Raw genomic sequence first — 21,965 nt, 5'->3', positions numbered from 1 at the left:
TCGTCATGTTTCGACCAATGACTGTATAAACACATTTATGGTCAATTATTGATTTGTTTTATTTGAATTTTGTTGTGTTTGGTTTTTAATAATTAATCACTAAATTACGTTTATATAAGCTAAGATAATATGTAGATTCACAAAGGTTAATATTGCAATTACATTGCATTACAATTATGTATGTTCAAATATATATATGTTTAATGTAAAATTAAAAATGGCAGTTTAAATGTAACATTAAATTCAAATATAATTTGTGCCTATAAATCTGCAATATCTTATAGTGCCATATATCAGACTTCTAACGTTATATTATTTATAATCTTTACTCCAGCCTTTTAATAACTTACAAAATAGTTAACTAATTTCTGCAATGCATTTATGTTCAAATAAACAAACAAGACGAAAAAATAAGATAACCTGAGGAAAAGAAACTTCTTATTATTATTTATTTATTTATTTGGATGCCAATAAACCACAGAGTGCACACACACACACATACATACATATATATATATATATATATATATATATATATATATATATATATATATATATATATATATATATATATATATATATATATATATATATATATATATATATATATATATATATATATATGTATGTATTTATATACGTGTGTGTGTGTGTGTGTGCGTGTGCACAAATTTCCTGGACTTTTATCAAAATAACGAAAAGACAGGAAACCCCGCCCCCTAACAGCGTCCATTTTGGGCAAAGCAGGAAGTTGTCTTGTGGGGAAAACCTCATGACAAACTAAACCGATTCTTGTCAAATATCAATAGACATATCCATTGCTCTTTGTTTCTGTTAGAATATTGAATCGTTGTGTGTGTTGCTGGTCTGTACGCGGATCTGACCGTTTGTTTTTGCAGTTCTTTGCTTCACGCGCGTCGCAGAGGTCGCGACGACAAACGGAGTAAATAAAAACAGGTAATTTTTCCAAATATGTTTTAGGTCTAATTATCAATTTGGATCAGTCATCAGTGAAAACGTTGCACAAACTGCTGATTTTTGTCTGTCAGAACATGAGTGTGAAGTCTAAATTAGCCGCTTATGTAATGCTGTTGTTGTCTCGATAGCGTCTGCTGCAGAATCGAGCGTGTTATTTATAAACCAGTAAGACCACAGTTCTGCTGTAAGATGCATTTCTGTTTATTTGTTTGGTCGATGTAGCGTTAACACATAGTTTAACAACTATAACGTATAACACGTCGTGTTGTATTTTGTAAACCCCGTGTTTTGTTCATACAACAGGTCAGGATGGCAGACGACTTCGACGTTGAGGCCATGCTAGAAGCTCCTTATAGGAAGGTGGGTGGGCGACCGGAAGTTACCTGATCTATTCTCTTTTCCCCCCTTTCATTTTCTTCCTTTTTTATTTGTTTTGATGGGTTTCAATGGATTAGTTCACCCAAAATGAAAAATCACTTTATAAGTTTACTCACTGTTCCAACCTGTATGAATGTTGTTTTTTATGAGGAACACAAAGATTCAAATAAAAATATCACATTCAATGATTAAGGACTGGCTCTTTAAAACTTATATTAAATTAAATATTTTGATTTACAATGCCAGTTTCATGCCACGCGAGTACAGCAGTCTGTTTCTGGTAATATCACAAATTTTATCCATAGACATTTATTTGTCTCTGCATGTCTTTATTTGTCTCTTTGGATTGCATTTCTTAACTCCTAATATCACTATTTAACACACTCAATTAATTTTTCTCAACACATTCCATACTTTCTAAATATTTGGTGAATGGTAGATATGTCGGTTTATGGTAAAAGTACCGGAATTAATACATATACTTTGAAAAGTCTGAAAATATGAAGTGTAAGACCAATTTATTTAAAAACATATCCAAAAAAAACATTTTTGAATACTAAACCATCTATATTTTTTGAAGTATGCCATAAATTTCAGATTTTCATTTAACATGATTTTGGCTTTATTTAAAAAAAAACAAGAAAACAAATGTAGTGCAACAGAATTATGTTTGTTTGATATTGTTTTTAAAGCAACAATGCTGTGTAGTGTGAACAATTATTTAAAAGTCATTCTTTGAATTACTTTAACAGTCATTTTTTAAAACAGTCAAAATGTGGTCAACTGTTTGGCAGAACAGGCAGTTAAAGGGTTTAAAGAAATCCAGTATAAACTATTGAAACATTACTGTGCAAAATATTTAAATATTTGCTGTGTGCATGTTTTACCAAATGTTATTTTGTTTTAACTCATATGTGACTTTGGGTCATACTTATAACTCATCAACAAAGGCCATTTTGACATCCTAAGTCTAATCCTTGGAAATCTGTTATTTAGTAATCAGAAAGGTTTTAACATCATAAATAAATACACGTTTGGCCTATTTCTCCCATAAAGCTTCCATATTGCACCTTGAAACAAACTTTCATGTGCTTCTTTATTATTAATAATAAATATTATTCTCATTTATGTTCCTCAGAAAAAAGTAAATGATTCCATTCAGGTTGGAATGACATGGGTGGATAAATGACAACCTAATTTTCATGTGTGTTTGAACTGAATTCATGTTGCCGTTCTGCATTTGTTTTCTGTGCATGACTGAAATGTAAGAATTTCTAATGTGTCAGAGAGAGAGTTGTGTTGTGCAGTATGATATCCTCAACGACAAATAAATGCCCATCTATCTCTCTTTATAGACTTGCCTAATGATAACTCACCTCTACTCCCCTGAATACATCTTTGATTCCAGTGTGAACTGTGAAAAAACCTAAGGTAGTAATTGCGCAGTGTATTAATGTACTTTGATCCCTTAGGCAAACAAAAATAGAACGCTATCTTATTGTCAAATCAATTTTAGAACAAAATCTTTTGCAGAGGCAGAAAAATATACACCATCACTCAAGATTTATTTATATATATATATATATATATATATATATATATATATATATATATATATATATATATATATATATATATATATATATATACACACACACACACACACACACACACACACACACACACACACACACACACACAGTTGAAGTCAGAATTATTATCCCACTGAGTTATTTTTCCCCCTAATTTTTGTTTAGCAGAGAGTATTTTTTTCAACACATTTCTAAACATAATTTTAATAACTGATTTATTTTATCTTTGCCATGATGACAATAATAAAAATTTTTACTAGTTATTTTTCAAGACACTAGTATGCAGCTTAAAGTAAGTATAATTTGAAGGCTTTTAAATAGGTTAATTAGGCAGGTAAGGGTAGTTAGGCAAATTATTGTATAACGATGGCTTGTTCTTTAAGTTATCAAAAAATATATATAGCTTAAAGGGGCTAATAATTTTGACCCTGAAATCAATTCTTTTTAAAAAAATTAAAAACTGCTTTTATTCTAGCCGAAATAAAACAAATAAGACTTTTTCTGGAGCATAATATATTATCAGACATACTATGAAAATTTCCTTGCTCTGTTAAACATCATTTAGAAAATATTTTGAAAATAAGTTCAAAAGGGGGCTAATAATTCTTATTATATATATATATATATATATATATATATATATATATATATATATATATATATATATATAATTTTTTTTCATATAACATTTAACCATTAAAAATACAACAATATTGAGGATATTATTACAAATTATATTTTACAAACCAATTATTTTAATGTTATTTATTCGTGTGATGGTAAAACAAAATCAGTCAGCCTTTATTTTTACTTTTTTTATTGTTTACTTATTTAGTTACCCGTGTTACAAGCAGTAGCACTGCCTATTGTTCTTGCACTGCCTATTGGGGGGGAAATCGGGTTTCTTTCATGAATAGAAATCAAGAATTTTTTAGCACATTTTAACAAATATATTAACAATTACTTTTAATTATACACACACCAAATATTTGGAATTGTAGTGTAGATTCTGTACACCTTGCATACACTATACACCTTAATCATAGTATTAAATGCTGCTGTACATTTCAAGGATGAACAATATACTTCTAAATATTTTGCAGTGGAAATACTATTGTTAATTTTAAATTTCTCTATGGTCTTGCCTGCTTATTGCTCCTGGATTTGTAAATTTAATACCTGAAAGCTGAAGTCATCTTAGGTGTTTAAAGGTGAAACGAATGGAAGTGTTCTATTAATTATTTTTAACTACATGAATGCAATGCTGTCTCTACCCAGTTACTCTAAAATCAATGCTGCTGATGACATTTGGTTTGTGCATTCTCTTTTTATATTTCTTTACTTACTAATACAAGAATATGCATTTCTGTCAGTAAATGTATATCTACAACTTTATAAACAAGAAACATTGTTAAAATGAGAAATATACAGATTTTGGTCAGGTTTGAAGTTGTATCTTTTTTTTGGCTGACTTTGATGCGGTGTCTTTTGGGAAGCGATATGACTAAGCCATGTAAATCCCTGTCTGCTTCAGGACAAGCTGTGAGACAGAGATGGCATCGAGCTCTCACAGTGCAACAGCGCAATCTGGGGAAGATCACAAGGACTGACATCCTCGACTCTGGATTTTTAGCATCTCTGTAGCATGGCTACAGCAAGACTTAGGCTTTAAATAGCAGGGTACTTGCATCACGTCCCTGACAGTCCCCCCCAAAAAAGACCTTGAACTTAAATCGTACTTTTCAGGTGTTAAATATCAGACCCTGCTAGCATCTGCTTGTTTAAATGGGCTATATATAGAATTTAGTATTTTTGGCGATTAACTGAATTTGACCAGCAACTTATTATTTGCGCTCTCGCTTATGCACACATAACATACTACAAATGATTCTGTTGCCCAGTGTACTCAAGACAAATTATGTTTTAGTTCTTTGGTAAAGTAAAAAAAGAAAAAAAAAAAGAAAAATGTATTTTTAGCAATATACAAGTAAAGGACATCTAGAAAGATGCCACACTGCTGACATGCATTAAGACTCTGATTTTAATCCATGATGTGGTCTTATTTTTCAGTCATGTGCAGGTACTTCACTGAAGCATTCTTTTGGTTTTGGTTTGGCAATAATGTCCAAGGTCCACAAACCTTCATAACATTTGGAAAGGTCTTGTTTTTCAACTTTTACATATGATCATTTATACGAGCAAATTCTTTCGTATAGCCCCTTTGAAAAACAGATCATGATGACTGTCAATCTGCACTTGTTATAAAAATAAAAAATGCAAGCAGTTTGTCATAAATGAACCAGTGATAGTAGGATTTATGTCGTTTATCTCTTGTCCCCCTCCCCTCTCCACCTCCAATGTTTCCACCCGTTTCTGGCACAAAGTTTTTTGTCACCCATGTTAAAGAAGTGCTGTATTCAACACTGTTTAAGCATATTAATTCACCATATCAAACCCTTTTGTTTATATTTCCTTGCATAAATGTGTGTAACCTGTACAATGATGCTTATCTTTTTTCGTTTTTGTAAATATATTGTGTGTAAATACACATGTATTTGTTATAAATACTTGTTTAAATTGTATTATATTATGTACATCTTAAAGGGATAGTTCACCCATAAATTAAAATTTTCATCATTTACAAACCATTTTGACTTACTTATTCTGTTGAACACTAAAGAACATATTTTAAAGAACCCAGTAACCATTGGCATCCACAGTATTTGTTTTTCCTAAAATGGAAGTCAATGGTTACAGGTTTACAGCTTTCTTTAAAAATATTCTGCAGTGTTCAACAGTATAAACTCTTTAAAAGGGTTTAGAACCACTTGAGGGTGAGTAAATGGTGAGTAAATATTCATTTTTGGATCAACTATCCTTTAATTATTGTCATTATGTCAATGCATTGGAAGTTTCTGTCACCCAGACAAAGTCCTTGTGTCTGTGTGTAATCATAATTGGCTGGAAATCTGATTCTGATTCATGTTGTTCTCTTTTTCAATGCTGTTCAGGGTGAAAGCAAGTCATCTAGCGCCAATGGTCACAATGAGGAACGCAGCAAGAAGTAAGCAAACACCTAGATTCATGTGTGTGTATTTCTTTTTATGTTCAAAATGACTGAAAATGTGTTGTTTTTCTTTACCCAAAGGAAAAAACGCAGCCATAGTCGTAGTCCAAGCCCAGGCCGACGGAGGAGTGGAAGCGGGGGTCGCAAAAAGAGCAGAGAGAGCCGCAGGAGCCGCAGCCATGAGCGGAAGCCTTCACGGAGCAAAGAGCGAAAGCGTTCACGATCCCGCAGTAAGGATCGTGGTGGACGTAGCCGTGGACGCAAAAGCCCTTTGTGAGTTAAACTCTCGCTAATTCAGTGTAGAAGCTACATTCTCTATTCTCTAAATTCTCTATTCTTTATTATTAAGCAGTGGTTTAATGAACAAACTGGACAGGCCTTTAAATAAGTATGATAATAATCCTCATTTTCTTAAAGAGAATTATTAATGCTTTAACTTTAATGTTTAATTACATTACAGGCAGTACATTATTGCCATTATTTTTATTTTATTATAAGTATCGTTATTTTATTGTATAATTCATTTTTACTCTATTTAAATAAATCATTTATTTAAATACAGGGCAAGTCTGTGAGTAACATTTTTTTATATAGTTATATAGTATACTAAATGTAAAATATATTGCTTGGATTGTAAAAGTAATGTCATTTCTGGCCCATGGTTTCAAGGTGTATCTTATTTAGGATTATGGGTAATGAAGTTCTCTGTCTGCATTTGGCTCTTTTAAAATTATTTTATAGACCCAAACTGTCATTTTATCTCACAGTATGGGGCAGAAATTAAATGGTGGTCCTGGAGGGAAGACCGGCCCACCACATTTTCCCAAACACAGGTAATCTTGTCAGTGACTCTTGCTGCCTGTTGAGTGTGTGCGTGTATTTGTTGAGTAATTTAAACCTGAATCAGTGATAAACACAAACTAACCAAGCTTTCTCAATCTAGTCGAAAACGGTCTCGGAGCAAAAGCCCATTTAGGAAGGAGAAAAGCCCATTCAAGAAGGACAAAAGCCCTGTCAGGTGAGATGCGCATTACTGTCTGTACTCCAGTAGCAAAGTATTTACACAAATTACTCCGTAGCCAAAAGAGTTCACCCTCACCTTTAATATTAATCTTTATGCTGCGTTCACACCAGATGCGGATGAATCGTCAAGCGTGAGTGATTTACATGTTAAGTCAATGCAAATAGACATCCTGTGGCATGTTTCGTGCGAATGACGCGTTGCGAAAGATGCAATTTGCGAATCGCTCAAGTTAGAAAATCTGAACTTCAGCGAACATTCGCGCCGTATTACCAATCGTGAGCTTTGTCTTGTAGTGGCGTGGTTATGACGTAGCACCTGTTTTTGGTGTCCTGGGGGAAATCCTCCTGCCGACACCAGACAACAGTTCATCAAACTGGGCTTGGCTCAGTCTTAAGCACGGCTAAAAGCCTCCATAATCCAGCTATGTTTTCTGGAGGATTTTAAGAACTCACAGAGCTGGGTGCACCTCTGTATGGATCTAGTGGACTCAGACATGGTTCCAATTAATCGATGCTGTTTTTCAGTCTTCATAAAGCACATAAACACAGCTAGTCTCTCAATAAAATCCATGTTAGCCATTTAGCAACAAAGCTAGAGTCACCGGGCAGACAGAAGCCTTGCTCATGACACAAATCCTCGTCTATTGTGAAGTAAATTTGATGAGCGGATTAAGCAGATTTGAGGTGCAAATGAAGCGAGTAAACTTAAAATATTAATGCGCCTATTTACATGCCTATATCGCAATTTATCTGCACCTGCCGCATCTTGTGTGAACACCGCATTAGGGATATACAGTTGAAAGTCAAAATTATTAACCCTCCTGTGAAATTTGTATTTTTTGTCATGTTAATTTCAATGCAAAAGAAAGTCTGAAGCAGGTCGCTCACCAGAAGCGCCTCTCGGCGGCGCACTGCGTAGCACCACGCAGCGCCATACATTTCAGAATTCTAAACATAGGTTTCTATCAGGGTACACACACCGGCGCCGCAAGTCGGCGGCTGTCCACAGCGCCCAGCCACGACTCAGGACACTGTTCATTTCTCTGCCGCGCCACAGAGAGCCATCTGATTAGTTTCATTTTAAATATCATGCGAATATCCGCGTCTGGTGTGTGATACTTTTAACTGTCATGTGCGCGCCATGTCGTGGCGCCGAGTGGCGCTTACAGTGTGCGACCTGCTTAAGGTCATTCAGAGAAAATTTTTTGAATATATGTGAATATATGTCTTTATTCGTGATTGTAGAATGGCTTATGTAGTGGGACTGTTCACATAATCTCTATTTCCTGAGGGACCGGCTTGCATTTCAGTGGTTATTTACGTGTGTGTTTCTTCAAACAGGCAACCGATAGATAATCTGAGCCCTGAGGAGAGAGATGCCCGTACAGTGTTCTGCATGCAGCTTGCTGCCAGAATTCGACCCAGAGATCTGGAAGACTTCTTCTCAGCAGTAGGAAAGGTATGAAGCCCCAGATTAAATCATCTTTGTTTGTGATCTATATAGTAGTTCCTTTTTATTGTTGTCAGGGTTCATACAGACATGTAAAACCTGGAAAAGTCATGGAATTTTAACATGACATTTTCCAGGCCTGGAAAAGTTTTGGAAAAACAGATAAACCCACAAAGTTTTGGAAAAAGTCATGGAAATTAGTTTAATAAATATCTGTGTACTTGAATTAGGGCTGCGTTATATTGGAAAAATCAGACATTATCATATTTTTTTAAATTTCTGTTCAAGTAATAACTTTACAGAGAAAAAAATAAACAAACGAAATTGGCATAAAAACACTAACAGCAATAGGTACATAATAGGAGAGAACATAGAAAGTGTAACAATAAAAAGAGCCCCCAAATTTTTTTTTGCCTAATTAAAAGATACTACCACAGTTGACCACACTGACAAGATTAAGAACAGGACCGTTTTGATCCCAACTTGTCTTTACTTCTTTTCTGTTCTTGACCAAAAACTTGCTCTCACATTGTTAGTGCTGTGTAAGCATTATCAAAACCAATTTTACATAGATATAAAAACAAATTTAAACAAAATAGATTGTTGTGTGTTCTATGATATGCTGTAATTAATTTGAACGTCATTGTTTTTCTTATTATTTATCATGTATATGTAGACATTACATGAAAATGTACTTGAAAGTTCTGGAAAAGTCTTGAAATTTTAGTAGTAAAAATGTGTATGAACCCTGTGTTGTTAAATGACAGACAAAATACTTAAACTTTAAAATAATTTTTTTAAGGTCCGTGACGTCAGGATGATCTCAGATAGAAATTCTCGGAGGTCCAAGGGCATTGCCTATGTTGAGTTTGTGGATTCAACATCAGTCCCACTAGCAATCGGCCTCACAGGACAGAGGGTGCTTGGAGTGCCTATCATAGTCCAGGCTTCACAGGTCAGAGTAATTTTATTACTGCGCAAATGTTCTTTCTGATGTTTAAAATAATCTATGGGATTCATTTTGTTAAATTGTGTAATTCAGGCTGAGAAGAACAGGGCAGCAGCCATGGCCAGCATGCTCCAAAGAGGTGGCGCAGGGCCCATGCGGCTGTATGTGGGCTCACTGCACTTTAACATAACGGAGGACATGCTCAGGGGTATTTTTGAGCCCTTTGGAAAGGTTTGTATGGCATTTGCAATCATCCATGTTTTGCTACTTATTTTAGCATTCATAAATAATCACCTAAACCAGGATAAAGCAGGCATAGAGTGAATCTGCTTAGCTATTTATTTTTCTATTTTCAGATTGAGGGCATCCAGCTAATGATGGACAGTGAGACTGGCAGGTCGAAAGGATATGGCTTCATATCGGTGAGTTCATCACAATGCAAATTTACTCTGTTTAAATAGGTCTTGTGATGTCTATACAGAGGAAAACATGGGCAGAATTAGTTAATCAAAATATAAAAGCAGTCTGTATAAAAGTTTAATGAAATTGTGACATCTTACTGTTGCATAACAATAATAATTTTTAGAATTTGTTACTGTACATTTCAGAGTTAAAATCTTACATTTAAGGAAAATAATTACAATTTTAATGGTATGTATTTATTTTATTTTCATTTTCTTTTCATTCTGACCAGTAAAGGAAACAACTCTTTCTGTTTTGCTAATTGGTTCTCTCTTGTACAGTTTGCAGATGCAGAATGTGCTAAGAAAGCCCTGGAGCAGCTAAATGGTTTTGAGCTCGCGGGGCGGCCAATGAAGGTGGGTCATGTTACTGAGCGCTCGGATGCCTCTTCAGCCAGCTCATTCTTGGACAATGATGAGCTGGAGAGAACTGGCATTGACTTGGGCACGACGGGTCGTCTACAGCTGATGGCAAGACTCGCAGAAGGTGCAGATTGATCAATGCGTGTTAATGTTTCTCCATGTACCAATGACTCATCCAAACTACTTGTGCTTTGTTTCTGTTTTCAAACTGATACAGATATTCATATTGTGTCTGGGATTTTTTTTCCTTTTCAGGTACAGGACTACAGATTCCTGCCGCTGCTAAGCAAGCTTTACAGATGAGTGGCTCTGTGTCATTTGGAAATATGCCAAATGGTGAGTCTTGATTTTTTTCATATTCTAACCTGAGAAAGCATTAGATTGTAAGGCCCCATAGAGGAAACACATTGAATCCTTTTCATGTTGTAATTCAGTGTTTCTGAAACTTTTTTTGGAGTCATTTTCACTTCATAGCTATAAACTGTTCCACATACCACATGATACTTTTTTCAGATCTTAAAACCAAAACTTAAAATTAAACCTACTTAAATTACAATTGGCCAAAGTGTCAGAGCATTAGCCTTTTGACAAATCGTCCTGCTCTGGTTATCCCTGTACAGTTACATCAGCTGTGCCTCCACCTATGCTGAGCTTTCAATGTTGTTGCAAAGGGGGTGAAGCTGATCGGATTGTCATTGTCACATGACCAGTCCAGTGTGCTTGCAGCATTCTGAAATATTTAGATGTTTCACCTTACTGCAGCTCAGAGGAGTTCAGAAAGTTTTTTTTTTTATATGAACTTTGATGCTTACCTGTAATGGTGTCTGTAGCTATGTTTCTATTCAAAAATCGCAATTAACTTTATGCTCAACTGGAATATTGCATAAAAGATGTGCGAATTAAGCAGTGTTTCGAGTCAAAGCGAACAAAATCATCACTTCCTGATTATCTGGCGCCAAATTTCATCAGTAAAAACTGAATTTACTGTGGTAGGAGAAGCTGCACGAATGTTTTCTTCATTTAATGAATGACTTGCACCTAAGAAGGCAATCCTGACATGCAGTGAACGCACTGTGGCATTTGAAGGCGCTCTTGATTCTGGAGGTCATTAATGTTCATTAATCCTGAAATGATTAAGCTGGTTGCTGCTGGTTTGTCCACTTGCATGTGTTTTTATCATCACATAATCTCTAATAACAAAATCACATGACCTTTTTCAATGCGCATACTGAAATTTGTTCTTTAGTTAATGTAAATTTGATTTAGTTTATGTGCATCTTTTCTTATCGAATAAAACGTTTATCCTACTCAGTTATGCGCATATGTTTTATGCGCATTTTCAATATAACGCACATATTGGCATTTCCATTAACCGTTTTTCTATGCGCATATCCAAAATGCACATAAAAATAGGTGGATGGAAACGTAGCTTGTGGCAGTTATTTATGTTGCTTGTTTTTGTGTTTTTTTTCACTTACAGCTTCAGCAACACCTCCTCTTATTCCCAATCCTGGGATGAACCAAGCTATGAATCTTCCAACCCAGCCACTGGCCACGCACTGTTTGCAGCTCTCCAACATGTTCAATCCACAGATGTGAGTTGCACTAATTTTAACTTTTTGAACCTTTTTCCACCAGCGTGAACAAGGTTTTAGTTCGAAGCCAGTGCTTTTGGCAGTTCAGTCTTGTGAGCCTTCTAACAGTGATAATTTTGTCAGTGCAAATGGCTTGACACATACAGAAACTAAACAGGTCTGCTGCACCAGTCACGGGACTGAAAGCACATGTTTCCTTGATGTAGGGTGTCGTGGGTAGTCGCAAGCATCAAGATTCGATCTTTTCTTCTCATGTAATGTGGAATAGTACACGACAACAGATACCATGTCTGAGGTGCCTCAAGACACCATTGCAGAAAGTCTAGCATGTTTAATTTTATAAAGCATAGCGGACTGGTTTTAAGGCACTTCACCTCATATGTTATTCGTTATTTTTGTTTATATATACATATATTTTATATTGCAGCCTCTTGTGATTACTAATTGCAACGTTTCAAATTGCGCATTCGATTTCGAATTGCCCTTGTGTTGGGTAGTTTGTTTTTGTCTCATCTATTCTAGACAATAATGCACAGTTCATTCATTAAATGAGTGGATCAGAGTATGCGCCTTCATAGTTTGCTGTCTTGTTACTAGTACAGATGACTTGTTAAGTTTTTCACCCTTGTGTTTGTTGACTAATTTAACACTGCCTTCTAAGAACCAGCTACAGAGCCACCATAGAACCAGGTCTAATATCATTACATAAAGTGCTCAGCGTATACGAGTACACCCCTCACAAATCTCTCATTTAAATTAATATTTTCTATAGGAAGCTTTATAGTATTATATTTGTGCATATACATTAGATTACTCAGTACTGAAGCCAAATCTTCAGATTAATCTGGAGATAAACAAACAAAATAACTTGTTAACAGTCCAAAACTAGTACACCTAAATTTATATGTTAGGGAAAAATATTAAATAATTTAAAAAGAGAAAAATTCAAGAGAAACAAAAGATTTCTAAACTTTTGTTGAAATTTTGTAGTTTGTAATTATTTTTCCCAATATTTGGCATGAATGGAAAGATATTATCTTTCTATGTCTGAAGATGTTCGGTGACTAAAATATAGTTTTATTAAATACATCTGCTTAATAAATCTACTTTGTTCAAATGCACCAAAATATATGACCGATATTCACTAAGAATTATTCATTTTCGAAATGGGGTGTATCCAATTATGCTGGGCACTGTACATCTCATCTTTCCCAGCTACACATGCAAAAGTGGCATCAGCAGTGCATCAGTAACTATGTTAATAACTTTGCATACTTATATCAGCATCCAAACACAGCGAGTCCAACATGTTCATGCAGCTCGTCGTAGTTTGTATAGGCAGCGATCACAAGAGAGAATAACATTCGAGTAATGCACTTTGTTTTGAATAGACAGGGATTAGAAAATGAATGTGGCTTTGTCCAAAAGCTTTGGTTGCAGACTTGTTACCTCGGTAGTGTCGCTACCCTATCAGGCAGTGACACCCCATTCATATGGGCCATCGTTGTTGATGCTTGATGGAAAGCATGTCTGAAGCTTCACACTGGCATGATTGTCATGATGATGAAAGCTAATCACATCCAGCTTGCACCACGACAAAAAATAATAGTGAAAAGATGTATATAATGATTGATTATGAAGAACGGGGTGATTTAGTTTGACAAGTGATGTATGGAATAAGTTGTAGTTAAAAATAAATAAATTAATTCTTGATGTGTTGCTTTGTAGGGAAAATGAACATGGCTGGGACATTGAGATAAGAGATGATGTCATTGAAGAATGCAGGAAACACGGAGGTGTAATTCACATATATGTCGACAAAAACTCTGCTCAAGTAAGTCACAACTTTTATGACTGCTATAAAAAAAGTTGTGGACAACTTTCAGTGCTTTTTTTTTCAGAAGCAAATGCCTAATTGCCAAGGTGTATGAATGATAAAGTGGGTTATTTCACTTTACAAGTCTAGCATCTTTCCCATGTTAAAAGGAGTTTTTGCCCTAACCACCCACGACAGTGACAAGCGAAATTTAATTTTTAGAAATGTTTTTTATTTCTGCATTGTCACTGCTGAAAGACCGCATAAACTACTATGACAATGATCACCTCAGGTGCTGATTAGGTGCTTCATTCAGTGATAAATGAAAATGAAAGCAGATAGTTTACCTCAGATCTTGAAAATAAAACAACTGTCAAACATATACATTCAAAATGAACATTAGAAGTGTGACAATCCAACAACAGCAGTCGCTCATTATGTAGTTTTGTAATAATGTTAAAGAGGTGCATCAATAAAATTATAAACCTTACCACTTGCTTGGGAGTTCAGTGACCTATTCTGCACTTCTGAAGGCCTCTGCGTCCAGTTCGAATAGACAAATGGCTTGTCACTGGAATCTTATAGCACAGTAGTTTATATTTTGCCAAACAGCATTTGAATTTTAAGTAAAGGTCATGTTCCAAGAAGACGTTGTCAATTTACTGCTGCAAATATATAAATTTTGATTATTAACGCGCATTGCTTCATTTAGACCACGGGTTTTCAGTGGCATTTTTAAAGTAAACACTGCAATCAAACTATTACCGTCATGTAGGACTTTTCACTGCATTTTGCAACAAGATCCACAGACACAGCTTTCATTAAAGGAGCGCAGACATGCACCTCACAAAATGCGGAAGTTTTTTTTCTTTCCATTCGGCTTGCGGTATTAAATTCCGTTAAAAACAACACCCTTCCACCAGTCCTTACGCCATACTCACGTCAAATACCCCAGTTTGTCTTGGGGGCATAAATGAAATGTTTGAGTTAAAGTGAGAGTTGATAAACCAATTATGAGAAAATTAAGGCCCTTAAAAGGTATTAAAAAGTCTTAATACCGTTTTACGAGGTCTTAAATTTTGCTGAAGCGTTGTCCAAAGTGTTTGATTCCAAAAGAGCATAAATATATTTATTTTCCTCGATTGGTTCAGGCCGGTTGCGTCCGGCCAAGCTCCTCTGTCCGGGTGATGTCAAGTAATTTGCAACAAATGTGAAAAGGTGATTTGACACTCCCCACATGTAGTGAAACCATAGAGTAGGGCTATTCAAATGCCAGCCCGCAGGGCAATTTGTTCCCAAATAGTGTGACCAAGACATCAACAATAAATTTAGTTCAGTCAAAAGCCACTATAGTTATGAAGTGACGTGCGACTGTTCAAAATAGCATGAGCTGCAGTTAAAGGCTGCCGAAAACATTTGGATACTTAAGCTTAAAGGCTTCTCAACGCCGCGTTTCTGTTGCGCTGAACGAAACTGCTGCATTTAAACAAAGTTATGCCACCTATGCGCTAGTTTAAAGTTCCGAGCTTATGCACCAAGGCTAATACGCACGCACACTGGATTAACTATAGCAGTCGGCCGTTCACATATCGCATCTTTTCCGCACGCAAGTTTGGAACCATATGTGAAACCATATTTATCCTTCAAACTATATAATCGTACAACCAAAATCTATAATTGCTGCCTCCCTAATTGTTTCGCAGTTCAAAACATAACATATGAATGTGTCTGAATGTAGAAGAAGCCTACTTGTGCTTTGAAATACAAGATTTGAATGAACTGTTGTTATGTAGTTTCAGAATACAATTTATTAACATTTTTATGTCGAAAATTACAACGTAGGTGTGTTAAGGAGCAAAAATACTAAAAATGAGCTCTTATATGCTGTTGTGTCATCACTCATATTGCAAGTCATATGCCCGGCCCCTTATTTGGGATGCTTTTCATGAACTGGCCCCCATGATAAACTAATTGAATAGCTCTACCATAGAACAGATGGCAAAATGGGATAATGCATAAGTTTGCATACTCCTGGTTGGAGAAAGACGAGTTTAAACAGTGGCTGAAACCTGTTGACAAAAACAACTGCGTAATTTATTCTTTCAAAGTTTGTTTCTTCCGAGCTTATCTGAGTTCTGTTGCACGATTGTGCTCCAATTATTTATTTAATCACAGCTGTTTGTTAAGAAATGTTTATTAAGTTAAAGGTTTGATACTGATTAGAACTTGAAGTGGCGATGAGGTCTTAAAATATTCTGAGAAGGTCTTTTAAAAAGTCTTAAAAAGTATTGAAATTTCCTTTAGGATTCCTGCATATACCCTGAGTTAGTCAAAAAATGAAAGATGAAGCACCCAAAATTACATGAGACTCTGCAGGAAACGTGGATAGCCTGATGACGCAACATTCAAAAAGCACTTCACGTAAACATATTAATTATATTATTGTCTTATTCAGATTAAGGCAAATAACTACATTACAGATGTCCATGTAAACGTAGTCAGTATTTGGGCTTTGCAATTAATCCACAATTCGGTTTATATTTCGATTTTGGCTTCTAACGCTTATGAAAAAACATTAATCGAGATACAACGATTATTGCAACAAATACCGCCCCCTTTCCAGTTGTACACATTTGTTGCTCGGCAAAGCTCAGTTCCATGTGAAAATGACTAAAAGCATGTACTGTAATGTACACGCGATGCTCATCATTCACTGATGTAGATTCCAATGATTCATGTTTTCAAAAGCGCGAAAGAGATCGTTGTGTGTGCGCTCAGCCTCAAAGACGAGCAGAGCACACACATCTAAAGTCATCTTAATGTGAGCGCTTTAATGGTCAAATACATGCAAATTTGTGTCGAAACGCTGTGTTTAGTGATTATTAATGGGGCTAATAATATTGATCTCAAAATATTTAAACTTGCTTTTATTCTAGCCAAAAAAAACAAATAAGCCTTTCTCCAGAAGAAAAATATTATAGGAAATACTGTGAAAAATTCCTGAATCTGTTAAACCTCATTTGGGAAATATTTATTTAGAAAAAATCACAGGAGGGCTAATAATTTTGACTTCAACAGTAATCGTTTTGAATAATCGTGATTACAATTATGACCAAAATAATCTTGATTATGATTTTTCGCATAATCGTGCAGCTTTAGTCAGTATGTCTTCAAAGTAAGTGAAAGATCCAGAAGGGCATCCTGCTGATTTGATTCAGAAGGGCACTTTTTTTGTCAGACGGCTCACCGGTTTGACTTTCATTCACCGTCATTAATTTTAAAAAGCACCCAATCCATTTCAGTTGTATATTGACTCTACAGGTGCCTGATAGTTCACTGTGGAATTAAAATTAATCAGATGCACTCTAGTGAACGCATAAAATCATCATCATCATAATTTACTCGAGTGCACAAGTCAAATTCTCGCACCTCAGATTCAGATATATTCAAATAGTTGTTTCTCTGCCAACTATTTTCATGTTCAAACAAATAATGCATCAATGGAAAACTTATGTTTATTTTAATTGACCCCTTTAACTGGTTTTATCTTTTTAAGGTCCTGGGTCACAAATATGCCTACTAATTTGTTTTATTATGCTTTGCAGGGAAATGTGTATGTAAAATGTCCGACTATCCCAGTAGCAATGGCTGTGGTCAGCTCTCTTCACGGGCGGTGGTTTGCAGGTAAATGCATCTCATTTTCTCCAGTTTTCCAAGCTTCTCTAGAGGAAGACTTTGCCCAGCTGTTTGGCATTAAACCCAATCTCCTTCCTTTTAACAGGTAAAATGATCACAGCAGCCTACGTGCCCCTCCCCACCTACCATAACCTGTTTCCAGATGCTGCCACAGCCACGGAGGTCCTGAGGCCCATGAACCGGTGATCCAGCCAGTGGTTTAGGCTCAGACCTCTGCCTCTTCCTAACCCTGCTTCATCTGGAACCCCAATGCATCTGTATATTTACCGTACAACCGCTTCCCAAATGAACTGCTGTGAGTCCGAGACAGTTCTGTCATGGAGGGCCACCCAATGTATGAAACTAGATCTCATGGTTGGACTGTATTTTCATATTGTATTTTAGCTGGAGCGTGGATCTACAGTTCGAATCACCCTCTCTGTTTCGTCTGTAGTAGTTAACACAAAGTTCAGACCAGCTCTCAGCTTTATGTACAGTGGTCTATTGATAAGTGGAAACCTATAACATCATTGCCGTCTCCGGATGAGCTCTCTTGGCTCCTGAAAACCGGTTTTGAAGGAGTTTCTGGCGTTTTCTTGAAAGGTATTTGAACTTCTTTCTGTTTGGTTTTTCTTTTTAAGGTATAAAGAAGGTGTCTTCGGCTGTTTGAGCTTCAAGTCAAACATGTTTTCATCAGTCTTGGTCTTTTCATGACAGACATTGTGTTGTGATTTATTGGTTCGTTGTTTATTCTTCACTTTTAAGCAACCAAAAAAATGTTTTGTTTTTTTGTTTTCTTCTGCAAAGAGTCTACTCGAGCTGTTAAGTTTTCTGTAACAACTTTGAATTTATAACTTTTCATAATCAAGAATTGATTTTTCTAAAAGTCTTCTACTGATTAAATAACTTTCACAACACTGTGTAACAATGACTTTGGTCTTTCTCTTTGTTCTCAAAATCAAATGTTTTAAGTGCACAACACCTCAGGAGGGAGGCTGTTTAATTTTATTATTTGTATTTATATTACAATCTAGGTAACTGAATAAGGTTTTTGTAAACAGAAAAGGAAAATACGAGCATGTCCTTGCTGCAGTCTGTAGCATGATGACATTCTGGATCAGGTCTAATGCTGATTATTTACTCATTGGCCACTTTATTAGGTACACCTATCTAAATGCCCATTAACGCAAATTTCTAATTTGCCAATCACATGGCAGCAACTCAATGCATTTAGTCATGTAGACATAGCCAAGACGATCTGCTGCAGTTCAAACTGAGCATCAGAATGGGGAGGAAAGGTGATTTAAGTGACTTTGAACTTTGCATGGTTGTTGGTGCCAGACAGGCTGGTCTGAGTATTTCAGAAACTGCTGATCTACTGGGATTTTCACGCACAACCATCTCTAGGGTTTACAGAGAATGGTCCGAAAAAGAGAAAATATCCAGTCAGCGGCAGTTCTGTGGGAGAAAAAATGCCTTGTTGATGCCAGAGGTCAGAAGATAATGGCCAGACTGGTTCCAGCTGATATAAAAGGCAAGAGTAACTCAAAAAAACACTTGTTACAACAGAGGTATGCAGAAGAGCATCTCTGAACACACAACACATCCAACCTTGAGGCAGATCGGCTACAGCAGCAGAAGACACAATGGGTGCCACTCCTGTCAGCTAAGAACAGGAATCTGAGGCTACAAAGCCTGGTCTGATGAGTCTCGATTTCAGCTACAACATTCAGATGTTAGGGTCAAAATTTGGAGTCAACATGAAAGCATGGATCCATCCTGCCTTGTATCAATAGTTCATGCTACTTGTGGTGGTGTAATGGTGTGGGGAATGTTTTCTTGGCACACTTTGGGCCCATCTTCTGATGTCTACTTCCAGCAGGATAACACACCATGTCATAAATCGCGAATCATCTCAGACTGGTTTCCTGAACATGACAATGAGTCCACTGTGCTCAAATGTCCTCCACAATCACCAGTCTCAATCCAATAGAACATCTTTGCAATGTGGTAGAATGGAAGATTTGTGGATCATGGCTGTGCAGCTGACAAATCTGCAGCAACTGTGTGATGCTATCATGTCAGTATGGACCAAAATTTCTTGAGCACTCAACCCTAATAAATTGGCCGGAGAGTGTATAATAATTATTAAATTACCCATTACAATGTGTGTTACTAATGTCTACACCTACCCCAACCCTAAACCCTTCTTGGAAATCTTGGAAAATCTTTGAAAATACTACAATTTATGCAAACTATTTTCAAATCTGTATTTTTTTTTTAAACAGAAGTTACTTTGACAAATGTAAAGTGGTCAGAAAAGCTGCTGATTTACCAATATTGTTAAATGAAAAGTCATAACCTGAAAATCAGCAAATTACATACAGAATTTAAATTATAGATAAACAGTAAATGAAGCCAAAAAATATGGATGTGTAAAATATTAGGTTGAAAAAAAAACATTTGAATTATTACAGCTAAATATTAAAACAGCTAAAAATGTAATACTGTCTAATATTTTGTTTTAAGTTATAGTCATCCCTTGACTAGATGCCAGTGTCTTTTAGAATCATCTAGTAGGATCTAGTGGGTTATAATATGCTGTATTATATTGTATAATTAATGTTGACTTTAATCAGAGAAAATCTTCACTGTAAGACTATTTTAGATGTTTATCTTAATAGAAATAACTATCTGCATGTCTATAACCCTCTATCAACATCATTCTAATTCCAGAACCCTGGGACTTAATGAAATATTGGCTATAGACTTGTAGAGTGGGTTAATTGGATTTTTCTGAGGTGCAACGAAACCTTGGGAACCTGCGTTCCTGAGAAGGAAGTTCAAATTTGAGCCACTAAAGCTTAACCTTCTCTTCTGTCCAATCCCAGGATGATCCAGCTCGGCTCTAAGCGATGATAATTATAAAAAATATCAAATCAGTTGTGGCCTTGTTTAGGCTTAAGTTAGGGCTAGTGCATACAGAAATGAAAAGTCTACAACATACTATCATACTTTCACAAAAAAAATGATATATTTGAGGAAAAAAATAATGGTAACCAGTGTTGGGGAAACAACATTGAGTTACTCCCCAAAAAGTAACTAGTTGTGTTACTTAGTTACTTTTTATGGTAAGTAATGCATTATGTAACTTTTGATACTTTTGTGTTACTTTTTCTGATCTGGCTGAAGCTTGATCTCTTTCAGATCCATATAACACATACAACACATAGATAACCCTCATTTGCTTTAAAAAAACACATACAGAATGTAGGATAATGTTATCTTCAGAGAACCTCGGAGAAAGTTTAAAACAATGCATTTGCTACTTTTGTACTTTTTGTCTTAATAAAAAGTAAATTACTGTCTATTTAGATAAACCCCTTTTCCTTTTCTTCCACGTGTTCATGTTCTCTGCCATTTTGTTTTCTGTCTGTTCATGTATTCTCTCATTGCTTGTCGGATGTCATCATAATCCCACTTTTTGATGTACCAAAAATTTTTCCTAAAGGTTTACAATAAAGAAATATAAACAAACACTTATTTTTTAAATACAAATTTATTACATCATATATCATTAAAAATGAGAATCTGTTAAGTTTTAAAGTAAATACTGTAGCCTATTGTTTTGTTTTGTTTTTTATTAGGAAATTTTGAATTTGGCCATTTGAATGATAAAAAATTCAAGCTAAATAGTAATAATAATGATACTAATACTAATAATGTCGAGCTTCACTAAGGTACCTTTGAAAATTCACGGATATCAACAATATCCAAATTAGTATTCAAATTCATTTTAATATGGGCTTATTTAATTGGTCAAAGAATGGGTCTAAGATTTAGTATAAAGTTAATAGTATGCTTTTTTTTTTTTGCCCCCCGGCTGCGGGTCTGTATGTCTATTTCTATATCCTGTCAGACCACTGGACGAAAAAGAAAGGGAAAAAAAACATTGGTGCTCTGCACACTTTTTAAAGAAGTATAATGTAAACACCATCTGACAAAGTCAACATACGCATAAGATTAAAACAATAGATAGTTTTATTTCTGATATATTTACATAAAAGAAACGTCACTTGGATCAAAATTTGTAGCAATCGACTGCCTTGCGTAGTTGCTTCAACTTACAACCAAAACTCTCTACAACAACATAAAACTATTCATACTCGCATAGCCTAACTGATTGTACAGGAAGCACTCGATATTGTTCTTTTCAGATTGTTGACTCTCATGTTTGCACGATTTATAGATTCAGACGGTCGATGTGCCACGTCGTAACAATAGGCTGCACATTTCACGAAGCGTTCGTGAAAGACCAATCATCATGTTGGTTGAACCAAAAGGATCGAATGAGTGTTAGTTAGTCTAGTCTGTTACTATTCAAGGTCCACCTTTCTGCGTGGTGGTGACAAACTGGGGTTTTAGATGTTCTTTTTCATTTATAATGCATGTCATATAAAGCTTGTAAAAATTAGTTGTTCCGTATGAATTTAAACATAATTGTTGTGTAAATGTAGGATATAATGCAGAGTTAGCGGATGTTTAACTATATTCATAAGCAGTGCATGCTGGGAACTTTTCATTGGTTGTCTGGTGTGTTTCCCCAGAGCTTTAACCC

The 21,965-nt window shown here is 35.5% G+C and overlaps 1 protein-coding gene and 1 non-coding gene across 4 annotated transcripts; one reads left to right on the top strand and one right to left on the bottom strand.

Annotated features, from left to right (window-relative positions):
- The first annotated feature begins 709 nt into the window (after positions 1–709).
- rbm39b (RNA binding motif protein 39b) lies at positions 710–18,278 on the top strand. Of its 3 annotated transcripts, XM_056463143.1 has the most exons (17): positions 710–957; positions 1,107–1,162; positions 1,282–1,338; positions 5,960–6,012; positions 6,097–6,288; positions 6,783–6,848; positions 6,959–7,033; positions 8,380–8,497; positions 9,291–9,443; positions 9,531–9,668; positions 9,794–9,859; positions 10,181–10,385; positions 10,517–10,597; positions 11,742–11,856; positions 13,585–13,690; positions 17,278–17,356; positions 17,454–18,278. In XM_056463143.1, exons 3-17 carry the CDS (start codon positions 1,288–1,290, stop codon positions 17,552–17,554), a joined length of 1,599 nt encoding a protein of 532 aa, XP_056319118.1. In that variant the 5' UTR covers positions 710–957; positions 1,107–1,162; positions 1,282–1,287; the 3' UTR covers positions 17,555–18,278. The 3 variants fall into 3 exon arrangements, with proteins under 3 accessions (XP_056319118.1, XP_056319119.1, XP_056319117.1); XM_056463144.1 differs by lacking the exon at positions 1,107–1,162 and having other exon boundaries at positions 710–953; positions 1,279–1,338; XM_056463142.1 differs by lacking the exon at positions 1,107–1,162.
- A 3,318-nt stretch (positions 18,279–21,596) lies between these two features.
- On the bottom strand, positions 21,597–21,693 carry LOC130234348 (small nucleolar RNA U13). Its single transcript, XR_008838306.1, has one exon. It is a non-coding gene; the product is annotated as a small nucleolar RNA U13 (small nucleolar RNA).
- Positions 21,694–21,965: the final 272 nt, after the last annotated feature.

Source organism: Danio aesculapii, chromosome 8 (assembly GCF_903798145.1).
Source record: "Danio aesculapii chromosome 8, fDanAes4.1, whole genome shotgun sequence".
Lineage (NCBI taxonomy): Eukaryota > Metazoa > Chordata > Actinopteri > Cypriniformes > Danionidae > Danio > Danio aesculapii.
Note: the sequence above shows the minus strand (reverse complement) of the source record. Positions and strands in the feature narration are given on the sequence as shown.

Excerpts from the sequence above, each read along its gene's own strand:
- rbm39b (XM_056463144.1), top strand. The coding sequence starts at position 1,288 with ATGGCAGACGACTTCGACGTTGAGGCCATGCTAGAAGCTCCTTATAGG. Across the intron at positions 1,339-5,959 it reads TAGAAGCTCCTTATAGGAAG|GGTGAAAGCAAGTCATCTAG; the intron begins GTGGGTGGGCGA and ends AATGCTGTTCAG. Across the intron at positions 17,357-17,453 it reads TCACGGGCGGTGGTTTGCAG|GTAAAATGATCACAGCAGCC; the intron begins GTAAATGCATCT and ends TCCTTTTAACAG.